The 11022-nt window shown below is 60.5% G+C and overlaps 2 protein-coding genes across 2 annotated transcripts in view; both read left to right on the forward strand.

The window, feature by feature from the left end:
- Window positions 1-3355: 3355 nt before the first annotated feature.
- ZBED6CL (ZBED6 C-terminal like) lies at window positions 3356-9160 on the forward strand. The gene is made up of 2 exons (XM_011365520.2): window positions 3356-3504; window positions 5124-9160. The coding sequence occupies exon 2, from the start codon at window positions 5149-5151 to the stop codon at window positions 8413-8415; it is 3267 nt and encodes a 1088-aa protein (XP_011363822.1). The 5' UTR covers window positions 3356-3504; window positions 5124-5148; the 3' UTR covers window positions 8416-9160.
- LRRC61 (leucine rich repeat containing 61) overlaps window positions 3356-11022 on the forward strand; it is an 11364-nt gene continuing 3697 nt past the window's right edge. The window contains exon 1 of the mRNA XM_011365521.2: window positions 3356-3504. The gene's annotated coding sequence lies outside the window, so the exon portion shown is untranslated. The remainder of the gene's footprint in view (window positions 3505-11022) is intronic.

Raw genomic sequence — 11022 nt, forward strand, 5'->3', positions numbered from 1 at the left:
AGACCTTTGTGTTTAAGATAGAATGAAGAATGGGATTTAGGGCTTAAAAACCTTGTATCTTGGCATTTTGGGGCTGCTCCTTTGTACAGGACAGCCGCCGGCTAATAGACAGCCTTTGAGAGCATACTTGGTTTGGTCTAATCTATACAGGCCACAACAGGGTGAGCCCTCAAGCCAGGAAAACCCCGATGTGTGGGTCACTAGCGTTATTGTGGTCACTTCTGCCGGCACGTGCACACGAGACCCAGGTCGCACTCGGGCGGTCAGAATCCCGCGGCGCAGACAGCCCGAGACGGAAGGGGATTTGGGGATCGGTTAGGGTAGGAGGAAAACTAGTCCACTGCTCGCCCGGAGCGCGTGTGACTGCATTCTTCAGGGAGACACCACTAACCAGCACCTTTATACAAGTTGCGAGGAGTACGGGTAACAGAACAGAGCGCGACTTCCGGCGCGGAGGCGGAGCGATGCCATCACTTCCGGTCGCTGACGCCCGCGCGTGCGCACTCGGTGCTGGCCGCGGGCTCGGGGAATGTACCAACCACGAGGCGGGGGTGGTCGCGGAGGCCCTCGGGCTCCTGGAAATAACTTCATGCGCGACCCAGAAGCCGAAGCCCCCCGAGGCTCTGCTGGGGCCTTGGCGCCTTCCAGCGGCCTCTGCAGCGGCGCTTACGTCCGCCCTTCCAACCCGCAGCGGGCGCTCGGTTTGTGGCCGCGGCCTCCGCGCCCGGCTTCACGGCTTCACCGCTTCACCGCTTCACCAGCCAGGTCTCAGCGGACCGCCGGCCCCATCCCGGACCCCTCGCCTTAGGTAAGGCGGGGCCGGGGCATTGCGATCCCACTTCGCAGAGGTGGACGCTAAGGCTGGGGGGCGGAGGCCGCTTGCCCTGACCTGCCCCGCCCATTGGACAGGCCCCCTCCTAGGCTGGCCGCCCCTTCCACGCTCCTGAAACACGCCAGGCGGGGCCAGAATACGCCAGGTGAGGCCAGAATGTACTGGACAGTGGCTCGCATCCATCACTTGCTCTGTTGTATACATTAACCCACCTAATCCTTAACAAGGCTTTGAGGTGGGTGCTATTAACCCTGTTGTATAGATGAGAAGAACCACAATCACAGCTGGCGGGTGGCAGCCAGGATTTAAACCCAAGTAGACTGGCTCACGTTCTCAATCCATTAGAGAAAGCAGCCTCGCCGAAGAGAACAAAAGATTCTGTTTTCTGCTGGTGTGTAGTTTAAAACAGTTCTCATTTTAAGTCATTTCCGTGTAATGTGAATTCTAATGATGCACGATTATCATTTAAAACATCTTTCTTAGAATTCGCAGGTAGCCAAATTTGCATGTGCGACAAAACCGAAAAATACATCATGGTTTGCTATACTCTTCCTTCCACATAGTCCTCCCATCTTTCCATCTCCTCACAGGTGATGGGTGGGGGGATGAGAAGCCCAGGGCTTGGGGGCCTGGTAAGTGCTTTGAAATCCCCTGGGGTCTGGGGCACAGCTAGACACCCCTATCTCCCCCTGCGCAGGAGGCGAGCGAGGAGGGGGCCGGTGGGACTGAGCAGAGTGAAAACTCAGAGAAAGGTCTGGCATAGTTATCAAATGCCCAGGCTGGGCGGAGCTTGGCACAAGGCCCTGAGGTGCGGCGGGCACCAGAGAAATGGGCAAGTGACCCCTTTTGGCCATGCACAGAAAAGGGCTGGTAATGTGGTCAGAGGATCGTCTAAGCCATGGAGCCCCGACTCAGGCAGGTGCTGAGGCACCTCCATCCCAGGCCCGGTCAGTAGGTTGCTGCCTGTGTATGGCTTCCCCTTGGGAATCCGTCGGCTCCTGGGCATAAACTGCCTCAGTTCCTTCCCCTCCCCACACTCAGACTTTCCTGTCCCCACGGCCATCCTTCCTTCTTTGCTCTATCATAAAAAATAGGTTCTTTCTCATGGCGGAGGATAAGCCCGCCACCCACCTGTGCCCTGGGGCCCTTCCCTCAGGAGGCCCCTGCCATCAGTTCCTCACCTGTCTTTCCGCTGCACCTTTTCTGTGTAAAGACATAGCCACGCCTTTTCCCTCCCATCCCAAAGCGTGACCCTCCTGTCCCCACCTCTGCCTCCCCCACTTCTCACTGCATAGCCCCAGGCGCCACCTTCTTCATCCACTATGTGACCCTTGACCCTGTTGTCCTTTCTGAAAAGTCTCTTGGCTTCCCTAACATCACTTTAGGTTTTTCTGTGTGTCCCCTTTTGCCTGCCAGTCATCTTTGAAGTCTGCCCATCCTCCACCCTCCCCACAGTATGAGCCCTGCCTGGCAACCACCCTCCACTCTCTTCTTCCTCTGGCGTTTTCCCTCAGTTTCTGCGGAAACTTTGGCGTGGGTCTGTATCTTTGGCTCAGACCTCTGTCCCCTGACCCATGTATCTGTCACATTTACTCGTGATGATTTGTTCCAGAAGAACCTCAAAGTCAGTATATCCAAAACCTAACAGTATTGTAAATGGGATCGCTGGGGGGGCCTCTGTATCCCTTCCCCGCCCTCCGCCTCTCAGCTCCACGTAACCTGCCTCCTGAACAGCTTTCCAGACTGTCCGCCCCGCTCCAGTTGCCTGCTCTAGCCCTTCCTGCCTGCCCGCTGGGCCTGCCTCTGTGGCCCCACTGTGGTGCCCTTTCGAATGCGTCCTTGTGTTAGTTGTCCTCAAATTTATGTTCGTCATCTATTGTGAGAAGTGTCACAAGTAGCTTCTTACTAATAATCAAAGTTCCTTGTTTGTGGATGACTTTCTCTTTAAATGTTATAGTTTCTATCATTGAGATTCAGCGTTGGCTCTCCACAGTGTCAGCCTCGCTGTCATCCCGATGTGCTTCAGTGCAAGAGAAAGGTGGCATTCCTGTTGCCGCCAGAATTTGCACAGGATCCCAGATCTGTCCCGGAGTCTGTCAGGAGTTATGGGTCCTGAAGCAGCCGCCTAAGGTAAGCAACCCCTTACGACAGAATCTAACTAAATTCCATCGTCACAGACTCGATTCACATCTGGGTTGGCCTCCGCACACCTTCCGCCACTTGCCCTGCTCTGGACCATTAGCCCGTTCCCAGGGCGTCTTCTCGTCCTAGGCCCCGAGTGCCAGCCGAGCAGTTACCCTCCTGCATTCGTATCTTTGCTGACGACTCCTGGTAGCCATGTGATGAATTCTCGTTAAATGGTCGAGTAGATCAAGAGCATCTGCAGGATACAGGTCCGTGCTAATGGGACAGCGATGGGGAACAGAGGCGATCGACGTGACCCAGTCTGCAGCCCTAACACGCAGGTTTCTCCCTTTTCTCTGCCATCATCAGCGAGGGCAGGTCATACACAGGCCTGGGTTCAGTACCTGGTTCCGAGTCCTTGGTCCTGGTTCTGAAGCCTGCAAACTGCTTCTGGAGGCCTGGCGCCAGCTCTGGCCTTCTGCGCTGCCGCTGACCATCACGCGACCACTGTGGCTTTCTTCTTCTTCAGTCATAAAATAAGAGCCGAGGTAAGTCCCCTCCAGTTCTGCTATCCTGCAGCACTTCTCCGGGGACCAGGACCGTGTCTTGCATTTCGTTTGCACCTTTACCCAGCCCCCGCACTGCGTCCCCTCCTGTGGGGCTTCCGACGTTTGGTTTGGGGGTGGCCGACAGTTCTAGAGTGATGGGTGTGAGGTGGCTGACTGCCTCTTCGTCCTCCGAGGCTCTCCCAGCTGGAAGGACCCCGTCACGTTGCCCGCACGCCTCCCTGGGCAGGGTCTCACATGAGCCGCCTCAGCGGGCTTGTCACCCCAAAGGCAGTCCTATTTCTGGCGGTCCTTCTTCACGTTTAGCATCACACAGTGTCAGAACGCACTGGTTTTAAATCTTCTTAAACCTTGATCTCGTTGTGGTCTGAAGAGACGATACCTACTTCCTGTCTGCTCTGTGGTGGGATTATTCCGCCGCCCTCCTCCAAACCTCCTCTTGCCCAGGAAATGCATCCTCGCTGGCTGGGCTTCACCTGCCCTTCCGTTATCCTTTCTTCCCTCGTGTATTTCTCTTCTGACTTCTTTCTGTCTCTTTTCTTTTGAGAGCCCCGAAATTGAGCTAATCTCCAGGGAGATGAGCGAGGGGAGGGGAGTTAAGGATTATGCCTCGGTTCAGGGTCTGAGCTTCTGGTGTGTCCCGCTGGCCGAAGTTGAGTTGGCTGTAGGAAGGGCAGGTGAGCCGGGCAGGTGAGCCGGGCAGAGGCCGGGCAGTAGGCAGTGTGTAAATGCCGCCGTGAGCGGGAGCCGTGGGGGCCAGCGTCGGACAGGCGCGGGTTTCTAGGGGATCGGGAGGTGAGAGAGGAGAACCAGCCCATCGGGAGCCTCTGTGACAGGACACTTGGGGGCTGGAGTCATTGGCATTAGAGAACACCTGTCCTGTGTTCTCCGCCGGAGACTCACTTCTAGAAAAACAATGTCGAGGACCTAAGCCAGGCCGCTGGCCAGCGAAGCCTCAGGCTGCATCGCTCCCTGAATGCTGAGCTGTCACCTATTTACGGCGCCCCGCCGGGTACCAGGTATAGCCAGGTGTTCGGGGTGCAGAGCCCTAGAGGCCTCCTCGTGGCCTGCGCTCACAGCGCCGAGTGCCCGCATCTCTTCCAGGAAAAACCGCCGCCCGACTTCTTGGCGAGGTCGGTGCCACCGCCCCCCGGGCTCTCCCGGCCTCGCGCCTGCTCCTTCCTGCCTGCGCCGCGGCTCCGCTTCTGCGTGTCGTGAGTGAGCCTTTCGTTCACATCTGTCCCTCCCGCCAGCCTGGAGGTTGTGTGTTCCCGGTGGCCGTGCCTGTTTTGTACTGTGTCCAGCTGTGCACTGAATTCTTAGTAAACACGGAGAGAAACAAGAGAAACGTTAGTTAGTTTGGCAAAGGAGATGCACACAGCCGACGTGCAGGGGCCCGTGGGGACCGCGGCTGAGGGCCGTCCGTCCCGTCTGAGGCGCGAACGGCCGCCTTCGCCAAGGGGGGCGGGGCTGGTGTCCGTGGTCTCCACACCTTTCGTCCTCTGCTGTCTCCTCTCCCCTCTGGGCCTCACCTTCCCCCTCAGAGCCCCCCAAAGTTGAGAAGGGCAGCTGAGAGCCGTTCTTTTCATCTTGCTTTGCAGCCTGGGCCCATCTTCTCATTTCCCCATGTTCCCAAGCATGTTGGAAGTAGAAAAAATCAGAAAGCCCCCCAGGAGACATGCACCCTCAGGACCTGACTCCCCCACGACCAGACCCAAGAGTCCAGCTGCCACAACGGCTTCTCCCGGCTCCGAGTTCAACACCAGAGCTACCAATACCTCTCATGGACTTGGCTGGGGGGCCAGGGGGCGCCTGCTGGAGACCGAGGTCAAATGTGAGTTTGTAGACATAGAGGAGAAGGCCGGCAGTGACCCCGGGAAGATCAGCCCCTCCGGTTCCCAAGAGGGGAGTGAGAGGGGCCCATCCCTGCAAAGGAAGAGACCTCGTCCCCTCCCCAGTGGCCCCTCCATCCCCTCACCTGGCCAGGTGTTCCTGGAGGAGCAGGAAGAAGGTGCCCCGTGCCTTCGAGTCTGCAGCGAGAAGAAGAGAGCCCACTCCCTGGGGAGGCCTGGTCTTCACCCAGCTGCCTCCCATGCAAAGTACCAGGCCGGCCCGGGGCAGAATAAGCCAAAAGGAGACTCTGAACTCTGTGGCCTCAAATCCGTGCTTGGGCAGGAGCCCCCTGTGCAGCCTGAGAAGAAGGCGTCCAAGCAGAAGGCGCGTGGACGCAGAGAGGTGGGGCAGCCGGCGAGAAAGAAGTCAAGGGACCCGGTGCTCATCTCTGCCCCAGGCCCTTCCCCAGCGCTGGTCCAGGCGAACAACCTGGACGGGTCAGAGATGGGCCAGCCCAGTGAGAATGAGGAAGCCAGGCAAGCCGACATCCTCATAGCCCGTCTGGACAGAGAGGTGCGACGCCTTAAGAAGTGGAAGAAGAGGCATTTGCTTCCTGCTGTGGGGACGTCGCCCCTGCGGAGCCTCCAGAAGCCGCCTGGCTTGAAGAAGCTGATCAGAACTATAAAAGCTGAGACCAAGGGCTGGGCTTCTCACGCGCGTCCCCTGGGCTCTTGGGACACCGTAGATCAGAAACCTACGTTGGATGTCAGACGTTTCTTTACCGTCGATTGCAAGAACGTTTGCCGGGTCACCTGCACTCTGTGTCACACCAGCATCAAACAGGGCAAAATTAAGGGGCAGTCCCCGAGCTCAGGCCTAGTCCATCACTTGGTGAGTAAGCATGGGCTGGAGAGGGAAAGAAAGCCCACTGCGGCCAGCCCTGGAGAGAAGCGGGGCAGAGTGGAGGAGGGAACGCAGAAGGGCCTGCCCGCAGGTGCCACCAGCTGTGTCCATGAGGGGCTCCCGTCACCAGGACGCTGCGCATATGCTGCGTCCTCAGAAGACAGTGATGGGCAGCGGGCCCCGGGCAGGCGTGAGCAGCTGTTACTGGCTCCACCCCTGCCTACTCTCATCAAAGGCGAACCTGCTGCCATGGCGGTCTCAGAGGACCAAGGTGACGGGCATACTCCCAGCCAGCCCCGCTCCCAGGCCTGGAACCAGAGCATTGCAGAGTTACTCTGCAGCCTGGCATTGCCCCTGTCCTTTCTTGCATCCCCACCCTTCAGGAGGTTTATGGCCCAGGTCGACCCTGGCTACCACCTGCCGTCCCCAGCCTTCTTCTCTGACGAAGCCTTGCCTCTCCTTCGCGAGGTGATGGGCGAACAGGTGCGTCGGGAGATGCAATGGGCTGAGGGTGGCCGCGTCCACCTCACCGTGTCCATGGCAGCCCAGGACATGGTCACGGAGGACTATGTAGCTGTGACTGCCCACTGGGGGGTGATACAGCCAGGCGGCCAGCAGCCAGTATCGGGGAGCCCGAGGAAGCGAGCAGTGCTGTGGGTCCGCGGCCTGCCCCTGGGCAGCGCTTCGGAGGACTGGCCGCGGGCACTGCGTGAGCAGGTCAGCCTGTGGCTGGGCCAGGGCTCCCTGCGACCAGGCTTCCTGGTGTCGGGCGGCTGCCCCGGTCTGGAGCAGGCGGCGAGGTCGGAGGGCTACACTCACGTCCCTTGCTTTGCCCATTGCCTCAACTCCCTGGTGAAGAACTTCCTGTGTCACCATCACAGTGTCCAGATCATCCTGGGCACAGCCAAGGCCATCTGCAGTCACTTCGAAGGCTCTGCGGAGGCCCGGCGGCTCCTGGCACAGATGCAGCGGCAGTGTGGCCTCCCAGCCCACCAGCCCCTTTGGGAACTCTCGGACCACTGGGGCTCGGCCTACCGCCTGCTGGCGTGGCTGGTGGAGCAGCGGCGGGCCCTGCAGGAGTACGAGGACAGGCAGCAGCTGGGGAGGGCCGGCGTGGCCCTGTCGGCCACGTTCTGGAGCCTGACAGACAGCCTGGTCAAGCTCCTGCAGCCCTTCCAGGTGGCGGTCCGGGAGGCGAGCGTGGGGCAGGCCCCTCTGAGCCAGGTGCTGCCCCAGCTGCGCTACCTGCACATCTTCCTGGAGCAGGCTCGCGGACTCTTCGAGGAGCAGAGGGGCGGGGAGGCGGGCGCGGCCGTCCGGCTGGCCGAGGGCTTGGCCCTGCAGCTGGCCACCGACGGCCAGCTCAACGAGCTCTTCCACCGCGAGGAGCTGGTGCTGGCCACGCTCCTGGATCCGCGCTTCAAGGGCCGGATCGAGGCCATCCTGCCCGCGGGGGCCGACATCGACCACTGGAAGCAGGTGCTCGTGTACAAGGTGAAGGAGATTATGGTGTCGGACTACTCCCTGCCTCCCTCGCCCTTACTGGAGAGACCCAAGGCCGTGTGTGTGGACGCCACCCCGAGTGGCAGAATAGCCAGAGGCCCCGGGTCTGAGGTGAGGGGCCGGAAGGAGCCCGTGCAGGGAGGCGGCAGCCCTGGGCCCCCGCTGCCGGCCCGGGGGGAGAAGAGCTTGCTGGAGCAGCTGCAGAGCGTGGGGCTGCTGGCGTCCCCGGGGAGCGGAGCCTCGCTGTCCACCGAGAGCCACCTGGCCAGCGTCATCGTCAAGAAGTACCTGCGTGAGAACCAGACAGTTGGCGCCCTGGAGGACCCCCTGGCTTACTGGGAGAGGAGGCGGGAAGTCTGGCCAGCCCTGGCAAGACTGGCCACTGTCTATCTGTCCTGCCCCGCCACCAGCGCCTTCTCCGGAAGCGTCCTTGCCGCCCTGGACAGCCCCACCGTGGTGGAGCACAGCCCCCCTCTCCCGGTGGAGACAGTGGAGTGTCTCCTCTTCCTGAAGGCCAACCTGGAGACTTTCCCCAGCTACGCACCCCCGCCCCTTGTGTGCCCCAGCGGGGACCTGGCTGAGAGCGAGCAGGCCGAGGGGCCCGCCGCCACAGTCCGCCGCCCTCCCGGCCTGCCCGGAGGAGCCCCGCCGTAGGTGGGGGGAGGGGGCTGAGTGCTGCAGGCAGCACGGCCAGAGTCTGGAATCTGGAAAGAGCGGGGAATTTCCTCACGCCTTGGCAGGTTACCTTTTTTTCTCTCAGGGAGATGTCGTCTTCACCTGTTAACGTGATTCGTTCCCGGCATTGCGTGTGCACAGGAGGCTCGCTGGCGGTGGCTGGCTGCGCCGCCGTTCCATAAGCAGGGACGCTCCTCTGGAACATCGGCGGGACTTGAGGGCCATGTGTGCAGCTTGTCTGTGTGCAGAGGGACTCGTGGCCTTAAGAGGTCTGCTTTCTCAAGGCACAGGGACGGGGGAGGTGTGGGTGCTGGCATGTGCTCAGTGGGCTGTGGACTCGGCCACCTGGAACGCGGGCGAGCTGTGACAGCTCTCTCTGAAACTGCTTTCCCTGCAGGAAGAAAGCCTGAGGTAGAGTAGCCATCATAAGATGCGCACACATGTACGTGTCCGTCTTCTTGGGGTCTGTACTCGCCCGTGGATCTCAGATCCCGTAGTGGCCGAAGGACCCTGGTGGAAGGGACCGGCCAGCCAGCCAAGGGGTGGGAACTGGGGAGCGCTGAGACGCTTGGGCCTGCAACGGCCTGACCTGGAGTTAGTTCCAGACTGCGGGGACCTGGGAGCTTCTACGGGGAAAGCAGCCTCGGAGAGAGCTTCCACGCTCACCCAGACTCTGGGCGGCTGAGCGTCTGTGCCACCTGCAGCGCCCACACCTCCCCTTGTCCCTGGCCACCTTCGAAGGGCAGATCCGCCACCTGGAAGCGAGAAAGGCCGTGTATCAGACTGACCAGGGACGGACTGCCCTAAGTTCTGTCGGGGAGGGCGCGAGACCTGAGTGCAGGATCCCAAGTCGGGGGAGGACTGCTGGGGCTGGCTTGTCACACCCCACAGGACATGAGGCTGGCTCTCCTGAGGTGCTGGGTCACTAGGAAATGTGGCTCTGAGAGGCAGGGGAGGCCCTCAAGGCCTAGCTTGCACTTGGCCCCTGGCTGTGGGGGTGAGCCCCTCCCCCCCCCCGCCTCCCCTGAGGGGTGGTCAGTCATGCGTCACTGGGACTGATGCGCCAGGACATCGGGAAGTTACTGAGAATGTCAGGGAGCAGGGAAAATTAGCCGTAATCTTTTTCCAGTCTCTGTTAACGTGGTGGCATACCTCCTCGTTAACGTGGTGGCATACCTGCTCATTAACCTGGTGGCATACCTGCTCGTTAACCTGGTGGCATACCTGCTCGTTAACGTGGTGCCATACCTGCTCGTTAACGTGGTGCCATACCTGCTCGTTAACATGGTGCCATACCTGCTCGTTAACGTGATGCCATACCTGCTCTCTCTACCTTGGGATCCGCCCTCTGCACCCGTGAGCATCCTGCGTTTTCAGTTCAGCAGAGTGGCAACCGCACCTTCTTAAATAAAGCTTTGTGAAGAGCGTATCTGATGCTTGGAGTAGCGTGGTTTGAATTAGACTCCGGCCTCCAAATTGCTTTACCTGCTTCTCTCTGCCAGCTGTTGGGAGGGGAGGGGTGTGTTCACAGACTCCCCTGTGGCGGGGGGTGAGGCTTGTCTAGGGGAGGGCCGGGTCAGTGGCCGCACCCTTACCAGCCCAGACTGTAAAGTGCACTTGGGTAGCAAGGTCAGGGCGTGGCCCTGGACCCAGCCCAGGAGCGCTGCCTGCCCCCCTCCCTCAAACGTACCTGGGCCTAGTCTTTAATGAGGATCATCTGAGCGTCATACAACCAGGGGGTCCCGTGCCTCCCAGATTCTGATTCAGTGGGTCTGCTGGGGGGCGAGGTGGTGACGTGCCCTCACGTTGCCCTCGGCTGTCCTCGGGAGAAGCACGTCCTGTGCTGTCCTGTGCTGTCCTGTGCTGTCCTGCGCTGTCCTGCATCACTGCGCTGGCTCCCAGTGTTCGAGGAGGGGGGAGGCTGGGCTGGAGGGACAGCAGGGGTGGGGTGCACCGAGGGAGCCGGGGGGAGGGAAGGGAAGAGGACGAAACAGAAGGGACAGTCTCAAGCTTGGGGGCAGCAGTGGTCCTCAGCTGGGGGCATTTTTGTCCCCAGGGGACATTTGGCAATGTCTGGAGACATTTTGGTTGTCACAGCTGTGGGTAGGAGCAGGGAAGCTGCTGACTGCTGCAGTGCTCCAGTGGGCCCCCCAACAGCGACGTGCGGGCTCCCACGGGCAGTGCCGCGGCCTGCTCTAGGTGGGGGCCGGGAGGAAGTGGCGGAGGAGGGCTCCCCGGTTCACCGAAGCGGCCAGACGACCGTCGCCCTGAGACTGCTCTGGGTCGAACCTGCTCTGCCTGAACCGGGCCCTGGCTTGGCTGGCTCGGGGGTATCATTGTCCGGCCCGTCTCCTACGTAGGCAAACTGGCACTTGGCAGGCCAACCCTGAGACCCAAGAGTCAGCTGTGTCTCAGTCACAAGCTCACCCGTGTAGCCACGTCCTTTGCGCAGACTCGCACGTGGGGCCCAGGGCCCCTGTCGGCTCATTTTCATAACAGGACCAGGACGCCCCATCTGCTAGGGAGGGATGGTGACCTGGTGGGCGCAGTGAGCCATTCACCTCACAGAAGCTGGGTTTGCACGGC

The sequence above is a fragment of the Pteropus vampyrus genome, unplaced genomic scaffold (assembly GCF_000151845.1).
Source record: "Pteropus vampyrus isolate Shadow unplaced genomic scaffold, Pvam_2.0 Scaffold112, whole genome shotgun sequence".
In the NCBI taxonomy this organism is placed as follows: domain Eukaryota; kingdom Metazoa; phylum Chordata; class Mammalia; order Chiroptera; family Pteropodidae; genus Pteropus; species Pteropus vampyrus.